The sequence below is a fragment of the Callorhinus ursinus genome, unplaced genomic scaffold (genome assembly GCF_003265705.2).
Source record: "Callorhinus ursinus isolate GAN/ISIS: 27379988/994484 unplaced genomic scaffold, GSC_fseal_2.0 scaffold12, whole genome shotgun sequence".
Lineage (NCBI taxonomy): Eukaryota > Metazoa > Chordata > Mammalia > Carnivora > Otariidae > Callorhinus > Callorhinus ursinus.
In genome coordinates, this window is record NW_027397074.1 from 54,405,291 (window position 1) to 54,431,499 (window position 26,209).

General features: G+C 39.4%; 1 protein-coding gene across 1 annotated transcript in view; it reads right to left on the minus strand.

Annotated features, from left to right (window-relative positions):
- The window catches only part of DOCK4 (dedicator of cytokinesis 4), a 422,501-nt gene that overhangs the window by 217,417 nt on the left and 178,875 nt on the right, over positions 1-26,209 (minus strand). The window contains exons 3-8 of the mRNA XM_073899086.1: positions 20,208-20,291; positions 17,910-17,950; positions 15,417-15,472; positions 11,325-11,421; positions 6,464-6,612; positions 1,409-1,493 (exon numbers count right to left, since the gene is read on the minus strand). Coding sequence (XP_073755187.1) covers positions 1,409-1,493; positions 6,464-6,612; positions 11,325-11,421; positions 15,417-15,472; positions 17,910-17,950; positions 20,208-20,291 — 512 coding nt within the window. The remainder of the gene's footprint in view (positions 1-1,408; positions 1,494-6,463; positions 6,613-11,324; positions 11,422-15,416; positions 15,473-17,909; positions 17,951-20,207; positions 20,292-26,209) is intronic.

A 26,209-nucleotide genomic window follows, 5' to 3' on the forward strand; every position in this document is an offset into this window, starting at 1 on the left:
CTCCCTCCAACTGACATTTAAATGTGGTTTTGCTATGTGCCAAATATCTACTTAGCAATGATACCACAAAGGTATGCCACACAAAACATCACTCTCAAGAAGCTCAATGTGAAGGGCATTCTCTACAAAAAGCAGAAGTAATTCCAACTGACATAATAAGGTGTAGATAGATAATCTGAACAGATCAGCGACTAAGGAAAAAATTGAAAGTGGTAGAAATGCTTTCTAAAAATCAGACATAAGCTCTGATGGGCCTACTGATGATTTTTTTCCCCACATTTCTCAGATCCAGATCATCTCAGGTCAAGAATTTCCCACTATTCTATGAAGACTATTGTACACTTGGGAAGCTATCCAGAAGAGGCAGGATCTTCCAAAAAGGAGTCTTCTCCTTTACCACAGGAGCTGTTCCTCTGAACATTATAGTAAGACGCATGGGAAACCATATCAAAGTAAAATTACACTGGCGTAATGGCCTTTGAAAGCCCTTCCCGGCCACAGTCTTCTTTGATTTGGGGTTTTAAAAGAGCTTAGTTAATATCAAGAAATTAGGTAATTTTTATACAAGTATTAAGATATAAGGCTCGGGGCGCCTGGGTGGCTCATTTGGTTAAGCATCTGCCTTTGGCTCAAGTCATAATCCCAGGGTCCTGGGATCGAGCCCCATGTTGGGCTCCCTGCTCAGCGGGGAGACTGCTTCTCCCTCTCCCTCTGCCTGCCGCTCTGCTCACTTGTGCTCTCTCACTGTCAAATAAATAAATAAAATCTTAAAAAAAAAAAAAAAGAATACAAGGCTAAATACAAGGCAGATTGGACCAGATTTAACTTACCATGTAACTCGGAAAAAACTCAAGTCATAGGTGATGGGCAATATGATCAAATATCTTAGAATTATTAACAGACTTCAGCACTGAGGATGGATTAGGGTCTAGAAGGGGTGGGGTAAGATCAGCAGTTGGAGACAGTGGAGGAGACACTTTCAAATGGATTCTGCGGATAGTGGTAATGGGGGCAGGGGGTGGGGGTAAAACATGTTGGGGAAGAATAACTGGGTATCATTAGCTCCAACACCGTCCTGGAACACAACAGATAAATATGTATGATTTGTAGGCATTTCACTAAACTAACAAAATGTACAAAGATGTACAAAAGAACTTAAAACTTCTTTGGATTTACTTCCTAGTATCTAAGACTTGAGAGCGCAATAGAGCACATCATATGATTCTGGAACAGGTAAAGTACCTCAGTTATTTACTTGGGGCATGGTCACCTCAGCTCTCAATTCTCTTTATTTGCTCCAAATTAAACTTGGAACATCCTGTTCTTACAAAATCAATCAAGTATGAAGAGCACCACAGAAACCACAAAATTAGCAGTGAGGCTGTGAACCAAGATTTCTTGTACCTACCAGTCGGTAGAGCTCAGTAATGCTGATGTCCTCTGGATCTACCATTGCATACTCTTTCCTAGGCACCAGGTCCAGTCCCAGTTGTCTAGAAAACACATGGCAAAAATTTGGGGAAAAAGTCACCTCCATAGAAAATATTAAAGATCACTATTTTTACTGTGTCACCTCGAAATTAGATATGTCGCCCACCATCCTTCTATTTTCTGCCTCTAGTAACTGGTTACCACATTTGGAGTAGCCAACATAACTAGGCTGGACGTCGGGCCTAACTTGAGAAAGATGACAAAGGCAGGTAAATCAAGGGGATAGGCAGGCACTGTGAGTGGTGTGCCCCTGCCCCTGGAGGCCCCAAGAACTATCACCACAGAAACCCTTCCATCGTGGACTTGTGTAGAAACAAGAGCGAGACATACATTTGTTCTAGAAATCAGAGTTGAGAAGAGGGATGTTTGGCCGGCAGGCTTTGATCTAGCACTAAAACACCTAGTTATATCCAGAGCGAACACATTTCTAATGTGAATCTCTGGCAACGTGTGTGTAGTCCTCAGTCTTAGAGAGTTCTGGGGTCAGTCATTAGGAGAAACTTAGGAGAGGCAGGGGACAGAAATTAAGGTAGCACAGTTTTAGGCCTGGGGTGGCGAAACGGTTTAAACTCTTATGTCGGATTGACACAACTGACATGTGGCTTACTGTGCTAAGAAGTGTTCTAAGGTTATCCATCCAACCTCAGTGGGAGCAAGTATGGTGACTAATTTGTGACATCCTACCACAGATGGAGGAACATCAGTGTAACTACCACTTCGCCTCTAGTGACCTTGGTGACATCCTCCTCTCCAGGGTGCCCACTTGACTACAATGATAGCAACGTTGTATTGTTCTCTTCATCTCCTGAACCTTCCATGGCCATCCCAAAGATGTCACGATGTCTTTGTGACGCCCTGTAGATCAAGGCCAAGATACTGTTTCTCTCCCAGACTCCCCTCAGTTACCCCGTTCCAGGTCTCACTGTTAATTCTCTGATAATTTTTCTGTGTCCCTTTCACATCCTTTTCTAACACGGAAGCCTTCTGCCACGGCATTTCCAGTTATAAAACCACAGCTTTCTCACTTGTGTATTAAAAAAAAAAAAAAAAAAGTCCTGAAATTCTGTACCCTCCCCCAAACTTCATTAGAGGCTTCATAAGTAGAACTTATTGATTTGGCACTGACTTCAAGCCAGGCACTGACCCAGCCAGGCTGAGGGACAGCTGTTCTTAAGAAGGTTACATGTCTGTGACATTCTTAATGGCAGTAGTTGTCCTTGACATGAAAAAAGTTTAATTTTCTTCAATTATGTTTCACTTTGAGAAATTTAAAAATCACACTTCCATTCTCTAATTTTTGTTGAACTTTCATATCACAAACAGCACTGTGATTTGTTCTCCAAGTACCCATGTCTCCCTGTTATAGACTGAATGTGCCCTCCCAAAATGTTTATGTAGAAACCCAATATGGCCAACCTCATCATGACTATATTTGAGGATAGGGACTATAATAAGGTAATACAGGTTACATGAGGTCAAAAGGGTGGGGCCCTAATCCAATAGAACTAGTGTTCTTATAAGAAGAAGAGACCCCAGAGATTTCTCTTCTCCATGCAAGCACAGAGGAAAGGTCATGTGAGGACACAGCAAAAAGGCAGCTGTCTGCAAGCTGGCAAGAGAGTCCTCCGCTGGTACCTTGATCGTGCACTTCTAGCCTCCAGAACTGTGAGAAAATAAATGTGTTGTTTAGGCCACCCACTCTATGGTATTTTGTTATGGCAGCCCTAGCAGACTTATACATCCCCTTGGTCCACCTCACCAGGGATTCCGATAGGGTCTGTTCCCCATTCTTCGTCCCCTCCCCCAAGAGAGAACCACTGCCCTACATTATAAGACATCATTTGACACCAGGTCAGTACTGCTGAGGAAAGATTATCACGCAAAGTAAAGAAGATATATAACCACACATGAATCATGGCATCAACCTTACCCACAGCTCCTTCTTTGAGAAGCTGTCCTACCCTGGGAGGCATGAGGAATTGCTGAGGCAGTCTAGTCATCTGACCATCTCCCCTTCCCGAGCCACACCTGACTGGCCTGGCCCACAGATAGACACACCTGACCTAAGGACAAATAATCCATGGACTGGCCAATAGCTTATGAGTGGCTGGTAGAAAATGCTCAGTCTAAACAGGAATAGTAGATTTTGACTTTCAGTGAGATTCCTTCTTTGAGAACTTGGATACAGAAACTCAGAGCATCAGCCATATGCCATGAGGAAGAAAAGATACATGAAAGGCAACTAGTCCCTATCACTGTAGAATGAGTAAGGACCAATTCTAGCTGCACAGGTTCTGGAGCAGATGTGAAATCCAGAAACCTCCCAGGCTTGGGGCTCCAGGAGCCTTTAACTTGCAAGTCTCCCTCTCTCTCTCTCTCTCTCCCCTAAAGCTTTAATTGTTCAACTTCTGCTGGCTTCCTGGGTCCTAGCTGTATGAAGAGAGTTTCCTCCATATCGATTTTGTTTTGTTAATTCCTAGGTATATCCTTAGGATAACTCTCCCAGTGTTTGAGATTTTCCTAGCTCACAGAACAGGATCGGGGCTGTGCTTTAATATCAGGAAGAAGAAATGAGGGAAAATGAGAAAGGAGAAAATGCTCAGGATACAGGAAACCAGAGCAGGGAGGGGAGGGGCACATTCTTTGTCATTTCAGTCACTGCACTGCTCCGGGCATCAGGAAAGAAGGATGAACAGAGTCTCCCTTCTGTATGATCTTAGCAGGAAAAGTCAAAGGACAGCACAGGACTCTATGGGGAACAGAAACGGGTACCATTATTTTAACTCTGTGTGACACCTGCAGGTGAGAATACTTCTCTTCATGGCTCTGTTAAGGAACAAAAGGAACAGCTCCTCCTTCTCTTCCTCCCAAGCTTCCCACACGCAGACAGTTTCTCTTTACCACTCTTTAGCAGTGTGACACACAACTCGAAAGTGAACGTTCTTAATTTATGGCCATCCAGAGATCTACATGCGGACAGATAATTTTGCAGGACAATCTGATCTAGTTTAATATGCAAGAGAATGATCTGAATTTGCTTTTCATTTAGCGCTATTCAATAAGAAAACGGATTTATACTTACGAGAATCCAGTAAATGCACAATCTGTGTGCTGAAAGTTGTTTTCAAGTTAAGGGGTCAAATGAGACCTCAGAAAATTCATGAATTTGAGGATGAGCTATATAAATTATATTGTTCATTTTCACGCATCAATGTTTTACCAACTTACCATAAATTAGCCACAGAACTGCCCAAAGTACAAGCTAGAACTTATATGAGTCATGTTTCAGTCATAATTAATGTTTTTCTCTCTGTCATCATCTTCCTTCCTAAAACTGAAAAAGTATCTTTCTGCCTCCTCTATATTTCTAAGCTATTTTTGATAAGCTACTTCATCCAACTTTCTTCCTATTTACAAACTAGTCTTTAAACGAGGACCAGCATAATGACTAAGAGCCAATATAAATCAGTGAAAACTCAAAGTTTTTATCAAAATGAAAAAGAAACACTTGATAGACAGCATGGGTCCCCTTCAAACAGCCTTGAGATCCACCCTGCCTGGCCTGCCTCATCTCAAACAGCAAGACTGGAGGCTCAGTGCAAATGGCTGCCACGTTTTCTTCCTCAGGAAATGCTATTGGACTCCTACTGCCCTGGAGCCGAAAGGGTCCAGGGACCTCCTCTAGTTCAATGTACTCCTTCCCCAGGTGAAGAAAGTGAAGTCAAGAAGGGCTCAGGAATTTGCCTCATGTCTTAAAAAAGCAGCATTCCTAGTCCAATGTCCTGCTGCCATTCCACATCTATGGTTGTTTTTTCTTTCCCCCCACAGGTATCAATCTCATAGAGGTAAATAATTTAGGACTACCATACTGCTCATCTGTAAAAGGATGAATGGCGCATCTTACTCAACAAAATAGCAGAAGTACTCAGGGTGAGCATGAGGCTTCAAATGTATCAGTAGGTCCATGTGCTCCTATATGAAGATGTCATGTTCAGCAGAATCAAAAGTGGGCTTCTGAGAGAGCAACTTCCTGCAGTCAGAGGAAGCAGCGCTCTAGCTTCAAATCGGCTTTTCCAGATTCAATAAGAGGTGAATTTATCTGTGGTGTATGTCCTGCCATTTTCTCCTTCTCTGCCAGCTTTTCTTTTATTCTATAGCCCTAAGATCCTCTGAAGGTCCAAATAGCCAATGGGGATTTGGAAGAGGAAAGGAAGGGAGGACATGACCATGACATTGAGGGACCTTTTAACTTCCTGCAACAAGCCTAGGATTATAGTCAAAGCGTATTCTAATTTCTCACCCACATATTAACATTCATACTTAGCACAATATCAGCCTTGATCAGAGCTATAAGTGATGAGATTTACTAGAAGTGCTTGGCGGTTATTTTTAAGATTAGTCAGTTTTATTTAACAGTAAATCTTGGTCTGCTTTTTACGAGTTCTCCCAAGCAGCTCCTCAAAGGGGCCAATACATACACACAGGCGGAATCAGAGCAATAATGAATGCCCTACCAGTGCACCTGTTTTAAGACTTTTAATAGGAGGTATTAGCATCAGTGTCTCCCTCCAGATTACTCTGGTGACATACTACCACGATACGGAAGGGGTATATATTAAAAGCAAATACACATGCCAAACCTAAAGCTTATTTTTAAATAAGACCTATGGAACAAAAGCCATATCCGGTTGATCCCTGTAAACATTTCATATTCTGTGAGCATGTGCACACTACCTGACCTCACAGGGCACTAGAGAACAAACAACATCCTGGTGCCCTCACCAACCCTAGAGGATACAGTTCTCAGCTCCATCAATGATAGTCTTCCCCTAAGCCCCCACAAGGATAAAACTGCAAAAGCCCCATCTGCTGTGTTCTGGAGATATTACCGTGCACTGGCTCACACCAATGCAGCATATGTCACCAGGGACACCCCCCCCCCACCACCACCACTGCAGAGGACAGTACTCACTCATTGCCCCAGTCCAGGCGGGCAGTAATGTGACGCTTCACATCCTTCATCCGGTCGTGGGTCAGATGGCCCACCAGCACCTGCCGCCGCAGATCCAGGATTTCATTCATGATGTGCCACAGCCGGTGGAAGAGATCGCCTTCATTTCTCTGGGAAATACACAAACGTGGAAGCGGTGGTCAGTCCCCACAGTGAGTGGTGAGGAAACCACACAGGAGACGTAAGGCCAAGTCCAGCTTCCCTCCATGTGCTTGCCACTCTGTGGGCAGACTCTCTGTTAACGGCTCCCTCTCCCCTCACGCTCTCACATACACCCTCTGCTCTATATGCTTTCATCCAGGCTCACAACACTGCTCTCCAAGGATCCAACTTCACTTCTCAGACTCCCCGGCAGAGAGTCCTCACCACGCCTCCACACCTGCTGCTTACATACTCGGGCTCCTCTTCCTCCTCAAATCCTCCTCTCTTTAACTCCGTCCCAATTCTACTGTCTTCAAGCCTCCACCTGAATCCACCTCTGTCAGGAATCTTCCCTGACAACTCTCACCCACATTCTTTTTTCTCTTCTCTCAACAGTGGCTGCACATAATTCAGGCCAATTCAACGGAAAATGCTGTTTTCTCATTATTTCTTGCACGTTGGTCTTAATGCTTTACTGTATCTCCCATCATAAGCTGGGTACACAGAGGGCTCTCAAACTCATTCACTATTGCTATTATCTGGTCACTATTCAGACTTCTATGAACAAACACTGTTTTCTTTCTTACTTGTTAAATATGCGTGTAGATTCGATACTCTCCTGTGAAATTCATCAAGCAAGGCGACTTAATGTAAGGAAGATGTGTTAAACTCCCAGCTTCAAATCCTGCTTTTGCTACTGACTCGTTTTACAGGCTTGGCAAGTGAGTTCTGTCATCTGTGAAACAGACAGTACTACCTTCCCATAAGGCTGTTTTGTGGATTGGAGATAATGTTTGTGAAGAGAGCAGGACAGCATGGTAATGAGGATCACAGACTTGGGAGCCTGACTACGCAATCTGCATTCCAAGTCTGCCATTTAGTGGCTAAAAAACCTTTGGCAACTTATTAACCTCTTGGTGTGTATTTTCTTATAGCATGGATATTATAATAACTACCTGATAGGGTCACTGTCAAGACTGATGAGTTAATATACCAAAACTGAGAGTAATGCCTGACCTAGAATAAATATCACCTAAGTGTGGGCCGTTACTAATACTGTTACTGCTATGGGCTTGGCCCAGAACAAGCCCTCTACTAATGTTGTGTCTTCACCAAAAGCTAGCCTGTATCTCTTACCCAGAGACACTGAGGGCAAAGCCATTTCTAAGTATCTACCCTTCATCTTTCTTAACCAGAAGCTATGCTTTTACTTTCTATTAAAATATTAGTAGAGGACATGAACAGTGATATGCAAGGATTGAGATTATCATACATCTGAAGCCCTCTGCAGTGATAAACTGCCAGAAATAGCGAAAGTTCTGTGTGATGGGGAAAGACACTCGGTCAGAACACATTTTTTTTTTTTTTTAATTTTTAAAAAGTCATGATATGTCTTCTACTTTATCAAGACTTGGTGACTTGGGAGTGTTTTAATGTTCTGTGTAGATGAGACAAATGTGCTGGCTGAACAGCAAAGCATTCTCCCTTGTCCTCTGAGATACAAATAATTGTGCTTGCGACATTTAAAGCACTCTATTGAGCTTGTTCTTCTATTACCTCTCACTCTACTCATGTTATACGCTCCCATACGAGTCACTACAGACACACTGTAATGCAATACTCTGGTAATTCACTGCTCAGGGTCTGTGCTCTCCACTGGATGTAAGCCCCCAACCACAGACGCTGTGTCTCCCTTGGGTAGCCCAGCAGCTGGAGAAGGAGTGGATACCTTGATTTATAGGAGGTCATTTTGTGGATCTTGAGAGGTAGATTCTATTTAAGTCATAGGAAACAATAAGGGAAGATCAAGAAAAACTCGAGGTCAGTGGTCAGTGGAAAGGTCCACAAGAGTCAAAGAAATTACATAAGGAAGATATAAAGTAAGCCAAATCTTATGCAGCAAAATGGAAAGCCAGCTCTGTTTAACTGACTATCCCAGTGTGAAAGTCATCAGCCCTGCTCTGGGGGATGGTGTTTTGCAGTTGTGTTTTTCTCATGATGTCACCTCTAGTACTTAAGTTGAAGAGAATGCTAAAATGAGAAAGAAGCTGGATCCTTCATAAAAATGAAAATCAGCTGGTCAGCTTTCCTTTTATGGAAGGGGACGCAGGAACCCTGACATACTGTAGCCCTAACCAGCAAACCTGCCCTCCTGATGGGAAAGTAGTACATATCGGGTCTGGGCTGACAGCTGGTCATAAAATGATGAGTCTGGAAAAAGCGTACTGTAAACACTGGACAGTTATGAAGACTATTTAGAAATATGAAAAATGCTCTTGGTTTAACATTAAATGAAAAGGGTAGGGGTACGATATTCAACCCTTGGAATAAAACAGTATCTGCAAGTTCCTGCAATATATGGGAAACATAGCAAAAAACTAATTGTATTAGTGTTTTGGAGAACGGGTACGTTTTCATTTGCCTCAAAACGAAAACAGCACAGGTTTTGAAGCAGCAGATTTACCTTTAGACTCAGGCTTGACCATTTAGCATGAGACCCTGAATAGGTTATCTCTGCTAAAGATTTGAGAATAAAAACAATTTGGCAGAGCCCCAGGGAAGAAAGTTATAAAATAGCCAGCCAAAGGCCTGCACAGAAGTACTTAATAAAAGATGGTTGCTGTATTTCTCCTAAGCTTTTTGTGGTTATATTACTGGTATTTTATTAAGTGATACTTTAAAGAACATTATTTAGGCTCTTACCAATGATATGAAAAAGAGCAACTAGCATTTCTCAAGTATTTACCATGAGCTTCTAAGCTAAATGTTCTACTTATCCTAAGTATATCTCATCAACTGCTCACAATTTATAAGATATTATTATCCTCATCAAACATCCGCCAGTGGAGAAGCCAGGCACCTTAAAACTATTGGAAAAGAACAAGGATGAACTTGAATCAAAACACTGGGCTCAAAACACCTGTATAAAGAGAAGAGAACCCAGAAGGCCCAACACAGCCAAGGCAGCCTCATTCTCAAGGTCGAAAATCTGTTATCTCCAGGTTCAACTTCATATTTGTCCCTAACATAACTGACTACCATGTCAGTATCCAGAATCCAATAATTCTCTCTCTGCGTCCATTATTCAGGACATCAGGAGGTGGAAAAGTTACTCCTAGAGCTTACAACACATAGATTTTCAAGCCAATCAAGTACGTCCCCAGAAGAGATGTTCACAACCTGAAAAGCAGGTAAAAATAGCTAGGCAAGGCAGAATCAAGAGGAAATTCAACTTTATTCCCCACAAGCTGCCACATAAAAGGCAACGTGCTGGTGCTCTAGCTCAGCTAATGGATGACACTTACACTGCCATTATTTTTATAACTCTTCTGTTGGGTATTTAAGATGCAATGATGTGAACATTTCCAATAGTTTCATTTCCATGTTAATATTATGCACAATGTTATTTTAAGTGAAACAAGACTCGGATTTTATATTCTTCCTAATATAAATTTTTTTCCAAACATCTGAAAAGGAGATCTGCATTTGCTTTGTAGCTTCTCAGCACAGACCCCTTGAGTTCAGTTATCTTGACTTTGCATTTATCTCATTCCAGCAAAGCTCAGCCTGGCATTTCATCTAAGACTGTCTTGTGGATTTTAGTAGTGAGTCCTAAAGCCACCAGCTCCAGGAGGGCATGGTCAGAGAAATCCAACATCAAAAGGGTTTTATTTTTAAGATTTTCTTGCCCCAGTGAAATATCCTATTGCATTTTATATGTAAGAGACAACGAAAACTGTCATTCTGTGCCAATGTCCTTCACTAATTTGGATTTCCTCTTTGACAAGCTGTTTCAAATCGTTTTGTCAGGCTAAGTACACCTTTGTATTTTGAACGCATCCCTTCAAATGATTAAGCTGTTCTATAAATGTCTTCGAAAATAAAAGGAGAAATAGTATTCATCTTCCTCCAAACTTCACCACCCCCAAATTTGTGCATATTCAGAGATCCAAAGTGAGACCACTAGATTCACACCAGAATCCCAGCCCAGCCATTTTCCAACTGCGTGGGTGACAGCAAGTACCTCACTCTGCCCCATGTTCCTCATTCGTAAGCTGGGGTCATCATTTCCTTGAGTGATTGTATGGAGTCGATGAAACACTGCATATGGAGTACTTCCCCAGGGTTTGCGACATAGTAAGCTCTCAATAAGTATAATTTGTTATAATAGGTAAATAAGTACATAAAAAACTACTCCCCAAACATTAACCTGACCCCCTCCTTTTTTTTAAGAAACGTTCCTTTCTCTTGTATATTTAAAATATTCTTGTTCATTTGGCCTAAGGAGTCTATCATTTTCAGTATATTTGATTCATTTACAGAAAATTAAAATACCACCAATACTCCAATTGCACTGAAAATAAATTTCTTTCTCCTTGAAAATTAAAAATACTCAGAAAGCCTGACCCTAACTAGCTCCATGTAAATCATTCTAACTGATGAGATGCCAGAAAAATCATCTTTTACATTCCTGCAGCTCAAAAAAGAACTTACAAAGCCCATGCTTAGTGGACACACAGATTACAAGACTATGTCTTATTAGGCTCTGTATCTCTGATTTCTGGAGGACCGCTAGTGCCTTAAAGCAGGTGCTCAATTATTAGTTGATGCTGACTCCTGTTCAAGTATTTCTTAAAACAATTCTCTATCCAAAATATTATGCCGTTAAAAAGTTACTTACCACATAGAGCTGTTTCCACATGGTTCCCCAGTCTCTTAATGTTGATGTCATTTCTGTTATAACAGAGTCTTCAGTGGGAATAACCATTTCAAATTGTCTATGAAATTAAAAGAGAAAAACAAAGTCCACATGCAATTATCATAGATAACAATTTTCTCTGAAATCCTCTGAAAGACAAAACTAGGAAAGGAAACTGCCTGTTATTTTGGGTTCTGCAGACAGTAACGAGGATCTGATTAAAGACCCGTGTGAGGAATGTTATGTGGGCCACGGCAGTACAATACCAAGAGGACCAGCCACCTCATCCACATCAAGTTTGAGGAGTGTGATGAGAAGCAGCAATATCAGAAGAGTTCTGCTCCAGCCACAATGTGACCACTAAAGAACAACTGATTTAACCTCCCAAGCCCAAAAGTCTTTATGCAACATGAGGTCACTGAGCCTGCCTAAACTACGAGATAGCTTCTGCTTTTCAAGCACTATGACCATAGGACTCACAGGGAGTAACAGACTTGTTCCATGATCAGGATATTATGGCTGCAAACATCCAAACTAACTTCGTGTTAGAAGTATCTAGACACCAAGGTACAGATTAAACACTCACTTGATCTTATTAACACTTCATTTTTATTATTTATAAATGGGACCAAGAAAAACAATTAGTCTATTAGTAACGTTAGCATGCATCACTGAACTTAAAAGCTTTTGCGATCACAGATGTTTGAATATCCATTGTGCAATATTCCTCTCTCCGATTAGGGTCATATATCCTTCCTGTTTCTTCTCTAAAAATGAAATACTATACTTGGAGAACATTCATACCAACACCTCCTAGGTATGTAAGTGGTCCTGATATTGAGGAGATACATGAAACTATGGACAAAAAGAAAACCCGGATTTCCTTTATCCTCCGTGTCTATCCTTGACGTACAACAACCTTTTTCCTCATCTCGAATTTCTTTTTTCAAATTCTTTTCAGTGAGTGTGTAGGTTAAAATGCTTAAGTGGCTATGATTACTACAACTTCTCAAAAGAATGCTACCAGCTATTTAATGGGAATTATTTTCTTAACATTTGAGTATGTATGTTTTCAAGGACAGTATCTAATATGTACAAGGTAATAGCATTTTAGACACTGAACCAGGTTGTCTAGATGATCAAGGGAAAATTACTTCTTAGCATGAGGCTAATAACTGCTCTGTAGTTCTTCTGTAATGCTATATCCAAAGGGTGTATAATTGTCTTTTTTAAAGTCTTCTTGACAGCAAATAAGAGAACTAAAATCTTCACCAAGAGAGCATGATTTCCTCATTTCAGAGTGCTGCTAAAATACTTGCTCTGTGAATATTTCCCCTCTTTCTACAGCTTAAACACAGCTGAAAATATAAAAGTAGGATTTAAAACTAGAAATAAAAGTAAACAGTAGTATATGACTTGCGACATACACAGAACCTTTTATGAAGTCTGTGTGACATTTTCAAATGATAGTGCCTTTATTTTGCTTTTGAAGCAGCTGTTGCAATTTAACTGATGAATATTTGGAGACAGAGATTATAAAATGATCAGATGTAAGGTCAAGAAGGGAACAATGAATTTCCAGGACAACTCGACAACCTACTTAACATTTAAAAAGTGGCATGACCTCAAGCGGCAATTAAACACTATAGAAGTGGCCTCGTTGTTCATAAACCGTAATTTAATTTAAGGACCCCCATCAGCCCGACAATGCTCTGAAGACCAAGGAACGACCAAAAAGGCAATCCAATCTGTGAGAAGTTGATTTGGGGTTTGTTCAACCAAAATGTAAATTTTCAAGAAGCTTTATAAAATCGCCGATTTCGGCAAAGCAGTTGTTTCCTCTTAATTATATCAAAACCAAAGTCAACGTTCAAGCAGTTGTAAGTAGTGGCCCCCGAAATTACATTTTGTTCAGTTATTCGTAGATATACTTTATTAGAGTATAAGGATACAAGATACACTTATTCTGAGATATACTTCATCCCAGTGGGCCATCAGGCTGCTGATCTTAAAATAAGAGAGGTTAACATCAAAATCCCAAAGAAGTTCCTCTTTGGGAAAGCAATCACCTGGTAATATGTGTTCTCAAATGTTCTCAGGGTCAAGTTTTTCTTCCAGTTAATGGTCCTAGAATCTAGGGTCTCAATCAATTCCAATAATTTTTTTTCTTTTTAAGAAAATAAATTTGGGTTCTACCCTCAACGTTCTCCTGTTACTTAATGTTCATGATGCCCTGTGTCACATGGGGAACCACCAACCAAGTCTTACACTTACACAACTAAATTTTGAGACATCTTTAGCCTTATTTAAACTTCCTCAGGCTCAAGGAAGGGGACCAGACACACACCAGTTACTGCCTAGGACAAAAATAAATAAATAAAAGAAGGCACTTATTTTGATAAAGACCCACCCCAATCTGCTGTGAGAGGGAGGACTTCCACTGGGTGGAATGATGCTTGACATCATCTTTGCTAGCATCCTCTATTTCCCTTGCTCAGGGTGTACGGTGGGGGCTGAGTGGCCCTTTGCTCTGCAGAGTTAATGGGGTAGGGCTGGTTTTGGGACAACAGCCGCAAAGAGAAATGGTTGCACGGGTCTACCCAGGTGGACACTGTAAGGGTTAGGGTAGAGCCCCTGGGGTTTCCACACTGTCCAGCCCAAATCACTAGAGCAGAAAGGTCGGAACAAAGAGTGAGCCTATGGCCTAAGTATTTTCTAGAGTTTCTTCTGGTTTACTTGAAGGGAGTTGGACAGTGTCAGAGTAGCCTGGTAGGAAAAACACCAAAAAGACTGATAGCTCTACTTAATTCATTTCTGGTGGGGAACAGCTGCACAACCTTCCCAAAGGACACACGTTTATTAAAAACAGTAGTAGCAGTGGTAATTATTCATATCAGAATTATGTTTTTAATTTACTATTTTAAATAATTAGTACTGCTACTGCTAGTGATAGTAATATTGCTTAAAGTAGCACTTGTGTGTGTGTGTGTGTGTGTGTGTGTGTGTGTGTGTGTGTATACAGTATAAGGATCTCCTACACTTTTATCTATATAGGTAACTCTCAGGGTATTTATACCATAGACTCTCACCCACCTGCATAAGTTATTTCAATGAACTAAGATAAATACTTTGCCTTTATAGACAATGGATATAAAAATCATCCATTTAAACAGCATCCTTGGAACGTTTTTGGTAAAACTCAAGTTTGATGATCTCATTTACTATGATTTAAAATGTGCTTTAGTCATTCAAATAAACTGCTATTTTTTTTCTATTTGAAGTAAAATGTAATTTTTATGGCTGAATCTGCATGGTTTCTTCTGTCATAAAACGACAATCGTTCAATGGTCCAGTGCGTATTCCTTGTGACACTGGCAGTGAATGTTTGGGTCCAAATCCATGACCCACTTATAATGAATGATCTGCTCATGATAACCACTTAGATAAGCAAGTTCTGCTGTTTTATACTATGATACTTTATTTGAATGATCTGTTATCCTGACGGCTACTTCAAGTCCTTTTGGAAATAGACTGGAAAAACTTCCAAAATGTATGAGAAATCTTAGGTGATCAATGAGCTCAATCAAAGAACAGAAAAGCCATTCCCTAAAATACAAGAGTGGCTTTGTGAAGTGGTCACACAAGGATACAGTACGATCCCCAATTAGGAAAAAACAGTCAGACTTGGCTGCTTATAATCAGTGGTAAATCTCGGAAATTCTTAGGGTTTGAGACATGACTCAGCACTCCATGGGCTGGCTGCCATGCTTCTCTATATAGCAGGAAACCAAAAAGAACCAACTCTTCCTGCTTAAGATTAGTCTGATTCCATGATCTGTGGACCACGAGAGACCTCTGATGCCCTAGGTTCTCCTCTAGTCCAGCACATGCAGACGTAGGGTATTACATTTTCTCCACCAACTGCCTTACTGAAATCCACCTTTATCAAACCACACAGACAACGGCAGGATCTCCTGTAGTTCATTTGTCAAGACGATTACTAAGCCTTTCAAATTCTCAAAAAAGCAATGGTTCTGTGAAAATCCTCTCACATTAATAAAACTCATTTCTTACCCTTTGTTCTTCACACAGGCATTTTTCAAGTGAACGTAGCTGGAAGGAAAGATACCCTGCGGGAGAAAACAGGAGGTTATGGTGACAGGTGACTGGTAAGGAAGGGGTGCTTTCACAAGTCATACAACTGTAACAGTTCCAGGAACAGGGGAAAAACACATCTCTACCGCACTGCATCCATTCCTTTTCTTTCCTACCATTCACTAGTTTACAAATTCAGGGATTCTTGAAAATAAATATAATCAAAAAAACTAAATCTCACTCAAAAGCATATTCTTTATAAAAGAGAAAAATTATAAGTTTTCAGGAATTCTGCATAGAATAGAAAGCATGTTACACTGAAGAATTTTTTAAATATTGCATAGTTTTTTAATATTGCATTAATTTTTGTTTGTTTTGGTAGTTGTTCCTTTTCTTCTCCCTAAAACAGTTGTGTCTATTTTAAAATATACACTAAAAAGGGGCACCGGGGTGGCTCAGTTGTTCGGTGTCTGCCTTCGGCTCAGGTCATGGTCCCAGGGTCCTGGGATCGAGCCCTGCATGCATCAGGCTCCCTGCTCTGCAGGAGGCCTGCTTCTCCCTCTCCCACTCCCTCTGCTTGTGTTCCCTCTCTCGCTGTGTCTCTCTCTGTCAAATAAATCTTAAAAAAAAAAAAAATATATACACACACACACACACACACACACACACACACACACACACACACAGTAAAAAAAAAAATACCACTATGAATTGGGAGACAATACATATATTATGTGTTATGGAAGATCTTTTTTCTTTTTAAGATTTTATTTATTTATTTGACAGAGAGACACAGCGAGAGAGGGAAAACAAGCAGGGGGAGTGCGAGAGGGAGAATCAGGCTTCCCACAGAGCAGGGAGCCCGATGTGGGGCTCGATCCCAGGACCCTGGGATCATGACCTGAGCTGAAGCAGACGCTTAATGACTGAGCCACACAGGTGCCCCTGGAAGATCTTTGATGAAAACACAGCAGCAATTAATCACCAGGCTGCATTCTGATGGAACAAAAATTAAAGAAAAGACAGCATGCTAGCTTGAAGCTTTTTATTGTAGAGAAAAGATAGGGCAAGGAAATTGTTCCTTTGTTCTAAATGGGAAGTTCAAAGAAACAACATAAAAAAAAATTAGCATCAGTTTTATTGTCCATTAAATGATAACATCCTCTGAATGATTTTTGATGTATCATCAAATGACAAATTCAATTAAATATTTAGGAAAGCAAATGTCATTTGAATATATTATCACCATTGTGGATCCAAGGATAACATAAAATTTAATAAGCAAATTCTGTACATACAACAGTAGTAAATAGACACACGTTAAAAAATATATTTTTTCTTCAAAATTTAACTCAATATGGTAGGATTAACAAACAGTAATTATAATTCATAAGAAAAAGTCAGAACTTGAGGTTAGAAGAGTGGCAGAAATAAGCCATAATATATTTTTTCAAAATTATTCCAAATGGATAATTAAGTACTGAAGCTACATTTGCATGTGCCTTGCAGATGTCCAAAAATAACTTTAAATGAGGGCTAAAGTATCTTAAAAAATTAAATTTTTACATTGTTTTGTTCCTCAGGCTCTCTTTAGAATGACCAAAAATAAATGAAATACAGTTATTAAACATAGCTGGATGATCCAGAAAAAGGTATATTTAAGCAGAAAGGCAGGCAGAAGAATTTAGACTACTTACATTACATTCTGAGAGTAAGCAATGATACAATTTCTTATCTACAATCCTAATAAAGCCAGAATTAAACCAAGAAATGAACATGACATGCAAGAGAATATTACAGAATGTGGGAAGTATGGATGAAAGTTGGAGAGATTGGAATACAGTAGACAAACACAGGCAATAAATAGTAAGGATGAGTGTCAAAGTCATAAAGTATACAAATGACAGGTAAAACAAAAATCATACTACTTCCTACTGTAATTCCTGAGGATGTATATGAACATATAAAGGATGAGTCTTAATTTCTGTCTGGAAGGGTAGGAACAGGGAGATCTTTATAATATGGTTTCCTCATGTTTCACCTGCCCAAACCCAAAAGGGAATCTTACTAAGTTGCTGAAATCCACGTGTTTCTCTACACCACTCTTTTACAAATGACACCACAGAAAATTCCAAGATTAAATACCTCTATTCAATTTTTCTTTTGGAATATCTATTTCCCCCGCTTGAATTTTAATTTCACTCTCTGCTAAACTAACACTTCAAAAAGATTTTGTTTATATATAATGAGCTTATTAAGGTCTTCTCAGTACAAACTGCAAGAGCTATATAAGATTATCATTTGAGTAGCATGTCTTAACGATAATCCAAGTTCAAAGGAATTTCCAAAATTATGAAAATCTGTATTGCCATTTGGCATTTCAACTAAGAGTCCCAACTGTAATTTCAATTATAAAATAAAATAACTTAAAAAAATCCTATAATTATGACTATGAGTAATATTTTTCATTACCTTGACATTTGGGTTTTTTAAGGCAAATCCTCTGTACCAGCCTGTGGAGAAATAATCATGGTCATTATTTTGATAAACCACTGTAATATTTTAAAGAAAAGAAATGATTACAAATAAATCTGTCCTTTACTGATGGAATTTTACCCTATAAATAAATATTCTGTGTATGAACAAGATGGGAGTTGGATTGGGCGATACTATAGCTCAAGTGACTACTAGTTTGTGTTCTATTAATAAACTGTTTAAGAAATTGTAATGGAAATTTATATGAAAAATAGAAACATTCATAATGGAAGTACAGGGCTTGGAATCAGAATACTGGGCTTAAATTCTGGCTTTTCTATTTATCAGATTATCTTATTTTGGGCAAGTTAATTTATGTGAGCATAGTTTCTCCACATTGTATAAAAGGCTACATTATGTCTCAGGGAAATTCAAGAATCTGCACAAGATTTAATATGTTTCCAATTTCTCTTTGCCTGACTACAAGGCCCAGATCCTATCACCAAAGCATAGGTAGGGCTCAGCCAACAGTCACAGAGTAAATTTGCACATCCTTAAGCCCATCATCTAGGGTTAGGATCAGTCTGATAGCATAAGAAGAGGGAAATCAGGTATCATCCATCAAGAAAAGTGATGGGTACTCTTATCAGCAAAACGTCCTACCGCCTGAGCTCACCCTAACTTTCATTCTGTAGAATGCCTATGACTCAACCTCCAAGCAACTCTGAATCAATATTTTACAGCACTATCCTGAAAGAAGACTGTATCTTTTTATAGTTTAAAACAAGTATAAGGTATATATGTGAAAATGTATAGCAAATAAATATCCCCCATAAATGTATTATTTTCAACTTACAGTTTCTTCATGGAACCATTTTGTTTATTGGTAAGAAATTACCATGCAACAAATATTTTGTTGAATTGGACTTTTTTGATTAATTGGAAATATTTGAACATTGTATTTAAATATTAAATATTTATATAAAATAATTTATATAAAATTTCTATAAATATTAAATATAAATATTAAAATTTGTTTGTTCCTTATAAGATATATTGTAAAATGCCATGACTAACAGCTTTAAAGTCAGTCTGAAGAAAGCAAAATGAATTGAGCAGAAACTATCTCAGGATTAATAAGATCCCTTAAAGACAGATCCAAGAAATATATCCATTCTTAAATAATTATTTTAACAGAAACCAAAACTTTTTGAGAACTGCAAAAGTCTCATAGAGAGGTCTCTGTCAAAGGTTTTTAGGTTACAAAACAGCTTCCATTAGTTATGGAGCCCATTTTCATGCACCAATTCAAAACAGATTTTATATTTACCTGTATACAAAGTAAAAATAGACAAAATGCATCTGACAATAGTATGGAAGACCTTATTATATTTTTAAAGATATCATTTACAGTACACAGAAATGTCCATGTACCACCACCATTTAATGTGAGGTTCTAAGTAAATATAAGAGTTCTGTTTGGAGGAACACAGTTTAATGAATCCTGACATGACAGAATGTTATCATATTATAAATTCCTATTAAGAACAACATTTCAGGAGGAAAATGGGTGGTTTGGGATATACTGATAGGGCTTTAAAATGTGGTCATCTTGTTAACGAGGAAAAAAATAGTCATTTCAACTGGGATCTTTTTAAATACGAGAGCTTAAGGGTGTTTTGTGGAACAGGAATGGAAACATTTGACAACATATTAAGTATTTGATTTAATGAGTTACATGCTGCATAAATTAATAAAGTTCTTACAATATATTCCACTAACATTTCAGATGCATTGAATAACTTTAGTTCAAGTTTGGGGGTGGCAGGGAAGAAGACTGCTGACTAGAGCAGAGTTGGCCTTGGCAGGAGTCCTCCCCAAGGCGTCTGATTACCTAACCTTGGAGAAGCCATTTCTGCTTTGGACCTCTGTTTCTTCCTGTCCTGGGGGACCGAGTAGACCCTTGAGATTCTGAGAAAGACCTTCTAGTTTGGCACTGAGTTATGAATTCCCACAAATACAGTAGCTAGCCTCAACTGCTTTCTATGGTGGCATCTAGTGACTATAAGGAAATAATATTAGGAAAAATATATCAGCTTAAAAACAGCAAATGATGCCTTTCCATAAGCCAAACACTGAATACGCAAGAAACAAGCTTTGCCAAAAATGGTTCACTGTGACCACTGGAAAAATCCCAGAAATTAACAGAAGGACAGAATTTGTAAACATTATGAACTGTCCAATGGTGAGGAGGTTGGTTATACAACCTCAAGTAATCATCATTAGCCCACTTACCATCACACTTTTCCAGGATCTGAACTGTATCTCCAATTTCCAATGACAGGCCATACGAGACAGTTCCTCGAAAACTGGCAATAACTGTAAGAGATGTTACAGAATATATGAAGATAATCATATCAGTTATAGCCAGTTATACTACTTACTATTATATGTTACTGACTAGGAAAAATGAATGTGAAGAAGAAGTACACTTTGAGAGCTAAAACCTGCTGTCATATTTAAATTTTACAGATTTTTGAAGAGAGTCAATCTAGTTTATATATATATATATATGTATAGTTTATATACTTTGCCAACTTCTGGGTCAAGTAAGTGTTATAAATATGAATTCTAAAGATACGGAATTTACTAAAATAATACAAAATACCAAGAGTATTACTCAATAATCTATGTGACAAGATTATTTCCTGACGAGCCTGGGTCACTTACTGCTATATTCACTCTTCATCCAGATTCCTTGCCCACCGTAGTTACTCAATAAATATGTGTTCACTAACAAATGATGAATACATATCTTACTTGCTGTTTAGCTTGGTATACTTTTCTATTAATGTTGCTTGAAGGAGATTTCTTTTTTCCTAGACTGTAAGCTCTATTTACTTGCTAATATGTCCCCAGGGCTTAGCCAAGTATGTGGCATAAAAGCAGTCTTCTTGAGTAGTAATCAATAGTAACATTTTATTTGGTCATGACTAGACTCCTCCCCTAGGACTAAACACACAGCCACCATGCCAATTCCCATATGCCTTAACTCTCGGAATAGGGTGTGTGTGTCCAGGGGTGTGGGTAGGGTGTCACCATTCAGCCTTAGCTAGTGGTTATAGACTGGCTGGTTTCTGAAACATTTCACAGGGCTGGGCAGGACAGGATGTTAATACCAGAGAAAGCGTGGATAGGTTAGTCATGTCTGGGTAACTCGAGGAGTTACAGAGGGAACGAAGCACAATAATTCTCCCCAGGAGAGTAATGCCTGAGTCAAAAAAGAGACAAGGATGGAGAAATAACAAAAATGCACCTCAATACATGAAAAAAGAAGAGACATCTCTGGCTCAATACAGTGCACTGTAATCAACTTGCAATTCACATTAAAAAAAAATGATAGTAAACGCTTTAAGCGATTTTTAAAAGACCAAAATTTTGGAAGTGAATTTTATAATTCTGTCTCAGATAGTGAGGTTTAGATACACCCCCAATCCCCAAAATAAATTATTGCTACTGTTGTGAATGTATTTTAAAAGCTTGAAGAAACACATGAATCTGTCAAAAATCAGGACATGCTGATAAAAAATGGGCTTTTAGAGAGGTCTAAAGCCCTTTGATAATCTCAAAACAAAATTAACAGTAGAGATCAAAACACAGGACAGAAAATATAACCCACAGTACATGAGATGGATGCAAATAACTGTACAGTAACCAAGTTAGAACATTTTAGACAAGCACTAATTCATTATGTCATTCTCTAACTATAGTCATAAATACCATATGACCTCATATTGATGTGCTAGATGTTCGCTCAAAAAATAATACAAGGTCTGTGTATCTTGACAGATTATCTCAAATAATTTTCAGAGACCTCTTCTTCTAAGAGATCACAACTGAACAGACACTAGACTGATTACAGAGCAAGCTTGCACCCAGAACTGCCTTTCTACATTCATGAAGTTACCTTGACCGCTCACAAGCCTAGTGGTTCCACACTGCTCCTCTTCGAGATCTAAGTGCATGGACTCCCCAACACAGCTCTCTATATAGCTCTGACCACTCGTAAATGCCCTGGTAACCCCCAAGGCTGCATGTCCTCTCCTAGCCCTCATCACCTCCTTGAATACAGTAGTACCATTCCTGGACTTCATTTCCTCTTCCTCCCTTCGTTCTTCAGCCCACTCAATCCAGCCTTCATTGTGCTCTGAAACCACTCTCGTGAAGTCACCGTCCCCTCACTGTGACCACACGCATATCACTTTCAGGAGTCTATCTTCTCTTGAACCGTGTCTCTCATACTCCCCAGCCTTCTTCTGCAGACCTTCTTTTCTTAGCCCTGTTCTTAAATGTTGGTGTCAGCCCACATTCTATGCCCAAGATGCTGAAGCATCAAGGCTGGGGAGCAGGACAATAGCATCAAACTTGGCATCATGAGACATGAGTTTGAGCCCAGGTCTTACCAGTTATTAGCTGTGTAACTTTAGTCAGGATACCTCTCAAAATCTGCATCACCTCCATCAGGCAAATGGGGGTAACAATAAAAGAACTGCAAAAGGTACTAGAGGATTAAATAAGGTGCCTTTTGGAAATAACTCTCTACACTCTCTGGGACATTCTAGTCATTTAATAAATACCTCGGTTATTTAAACTCTACTTTTTCCTTTCTACCCGTATACATTCTTCCTCTTTGGAGAGAGTTCCAAGACTTCTAGAATCACTTGTTGACATGTGGTTTGCCAAGTCCCTCTCCAGTTCTGATCTGTGCCCTGAGAATCTGACACAAACTTGCAACTTGTGTATCTCTGTTCAGATGTCTAAGCACCTAAGACTTAGCATACCTCCAGCTGAACCCGTTATCTCCCCTCATCCTCTAACCAAATCAAGCTATTTTCTTTCTCCCAATCACGTATTCTGAAATGTTAATCTAAAGTATTATTCTATTGACAGTCCTGCTTTATCCTGCTATTACTAAGTGGATTTCTCTGTATCCCTCCACGGGGCCACTGTGAAGACCTCTAGGTGTCTCCCTGGTTGTCCTTCCTCAACACAATGTCCACGATGCCCCTAGTTACCTTTGATTCTGTCACCTTTAGGCTTAAGGTTTTGTGGGGGTTTTTTGTTGTTTTTGTACATGTTTTTCTGTTTCTGTATGTAGCATCAGGATAATTTTTATATTTCTTCCATTAGATTTCTATTTCAAGGTGATTAAATATATTGTGCAGTACTGGACAAGAGCTTGATCAGGCTAATTGTTTTCCTTTTATTTCACGCTGCCATTTAGCTCATACAATCCTTAGGTGTCTCCAAACCAGATCCTCCTCCACTGTTCCCAATTCTATTGAATGCTAGCACTATCCATCGACTGGGAAGGCCAGGAACCCAGGGGTCATCAGATCCTCCTCCACTGTTCCCAATTCTATTGAATGCTAGCACCGTCCATCGACTGGAAAGGCCAGGAACTCAGGGGTCATGCATTGGGCCCCTCATCCACATATCCAATCCATCACCACATCACAATCTTAACTCGGAAGTATCTCCCGAAGGCACCTTTTCTCAATAATTCTGCTCCCACCACTCTCCAAGCCTTGCCTGGCCTTCTCTCATGCTCTCCCTAACAGGTCCATGTTCAGATACTCAGTATCCTCCCCAATCCCCTTCTCACATGACAGTTAAAAAGGCCATTTCAAAATGCACACGTGATGTCATCCTCCTTCTAAATATCTCAGAGCTCTGAGAATAATATCGAAATCAGTACCACAGCCTAGAAGGTCCTGCCCTTCTTAACCCTGACTTTCTGTACTCCAGTTACAAAGACCTTCTGTCAATACTTTGGTTACCATACTCCATCATACACTGGACTCTGCCCATGGCTGACTTCCTGCAAAGACTCTTCCTTTCACTCCTTGCCAAGTGAGGCCATATTCCTCCCACAGATATGAGCTGAGTGGTCAGTCACTTCTAGGGCAGCCTTCCTTGATGCACATCCCCTCATCACAACTACATGCACTCGTAGCAACATAGACTACCCAACCACACTCATGTGTGCACATTTTTGAATGATATCTCCTCAATAAACCGTTAAGTTCCACAAATTTAAGGACTGTGTTGCTCTTAGCTCCTCATTGTATACCCAATTCAGTACAGAACTTGGTACTCAATCTGAGCTCAGTAAATCACCACTGAGGGAATGAATGAGGGTGCGGTCATTATTGCTAAATACTCTTATCTTAAAGAGGCAGGTTCCTTATTATTGCCAACACTATTTTTAGAGGGTACTCAAAATTTTAAGATCCAAACTGTATTACCTATAAAAACTCATGCTTTCATAGGAATTGCTGAAACTGGGATGACAGGTTGTCTGGGTTATATCTGTGTATCATCTCATTTCTTATCCAAGCAGTCTATATGGGTGAATGCTGATTTTACTCATCAGCTGTATAATATTTGAAAACAAATAAAAGCATGCTAATAAGTTCTCAATCTCACTGGGCTTCAGATGCCTCCTCTATTAAAACAAAAGAGGTAGACAACATAACCTCTGCTCAGTCATACCCCAAATAACAGCAAGCTCTCTCTTGCAGCCCTCAGTGCCTTTATACATATTATTCCCTTTTGGGGAGTTGCCCACCCACCGCTTAGACACTGGGAACTACAAGTAGTCTTAGTTTGAGTTCTAGCGCCAAGGTTAACTCTTTTGATTTCCTGATGCTACCCTTTTCCTTCCCCCATCCTTGCTTCACGTGGAATCAATTACTCTCTTATCTGCGCTCCAAGGGTACTCTGACCACACCTCAAAGAGGGTAAAGGCACCACATAATATTATACCACTTTATTCATCTGTGTCTACTTGAGAATATGAACTATTTCTAATTCACCTTCAAGACCCAGTATATGAGTGTCTGAGTACAGGAATGGAGAATGAACACACACATGGAATAGATAAAGCCACTTAAAAACAGCATCCAGGTTTGAGAGATTCACAGAATGTTAGGGTCACCTCTTACAGCCGAGAACACCTGAAAGTAGGTATTAAACTGCAGATCACATTAGAGAGTTGCACTTTTTTTTTAAAGATTTTATTTATTCATTTCAGACACAGAGATACAGAGAGAGAGAGAGAGAGAGAGAGAGAGAGAGAGCATGAGCAGGGGGAGAGGCAGAGGCAGGCTCCACGCCGAGCCAAGAGCCCGACGTGGGGCTCGATCCCAAGACTCCAGGACCACGACCCGAGCCGAAGGCAGACGCCCAACCATCCGAGCCACCCAGGCGCCCTAGAGAGTTGCACTTTTTCAAGATATGGTTCAGGCATGACTTTGAACTTTACCCTCTAAAATGGCAAGGCATTTTCAATCTTTGAGTTACACAGGGAACTCCACCTTGCAGGGTACTAAACTTGTCAGTGGATGGATGAATGCTGTATTATTTATGCTTTGGGTTATGAAAAAGAAAGTTGAAAGGGAAAGGCAGTTCTAGGCAAAAGAGCAAAAGATTTGAAAAAAGGAATGGCTCATGTTTGGTAGTGGGAGCGTGTGATGTATCATAAACTAAGCAAACTGGTTTAGCAAAGCCAAGATTCACAAGATAACATAGGCTTTCACAAAACCTCAATTTGCATTTCCATCAAATATACTTTATGTTATTTTTAGATTCCATTGTGGATACAACTTTCCAACTAAATCTCTTTAAGTTCCTTCAGGGATTTTTGCATGAAACAAGTCTTTTTAACAAATAGTTGAAAATCCACTTTGTCCCCAGTTATTCTAAAGAAGCTATGGCTTTATAAAAAAGTCTTCAGTGTATACTTTCCAGGGGCATTTTTTGCCCCCAGTAATGCTGGAGTCTACTGAACATGACCACACACTGTCTTGATCCCTTGATTTGCTTTTGTTTTCTTATAAACAACTTTAGTAGCTACAGAAAAGATCACAGAGAATGAACTCTTCACAGAACTGAAAATGTAAAGGTCCAATACTATTGTTTCAGTCACAAGCCTTGAGAGTATAATTTTAAACAGCACATATAAACTCCTATACGGTATTGTGTTCATCTCTGCCCACTTGTTATTACATAAAGAAAATTATTTGGATTAAAAAACATGCATATAAACTGAAGTTATATTCAGGTCTTTTAAAAATACACACGTAAGATCAAAGTGTTAAATGTAAAGCATAATCATCTTGAAAATCATATCATAAATAGATTTTTATGTTATCACTGTTATCACTCCTGTTATTCCTTTATATAATAATAATCAGTTTAGTACCTATTGACAATTTATTTGAAATTAAATGGCT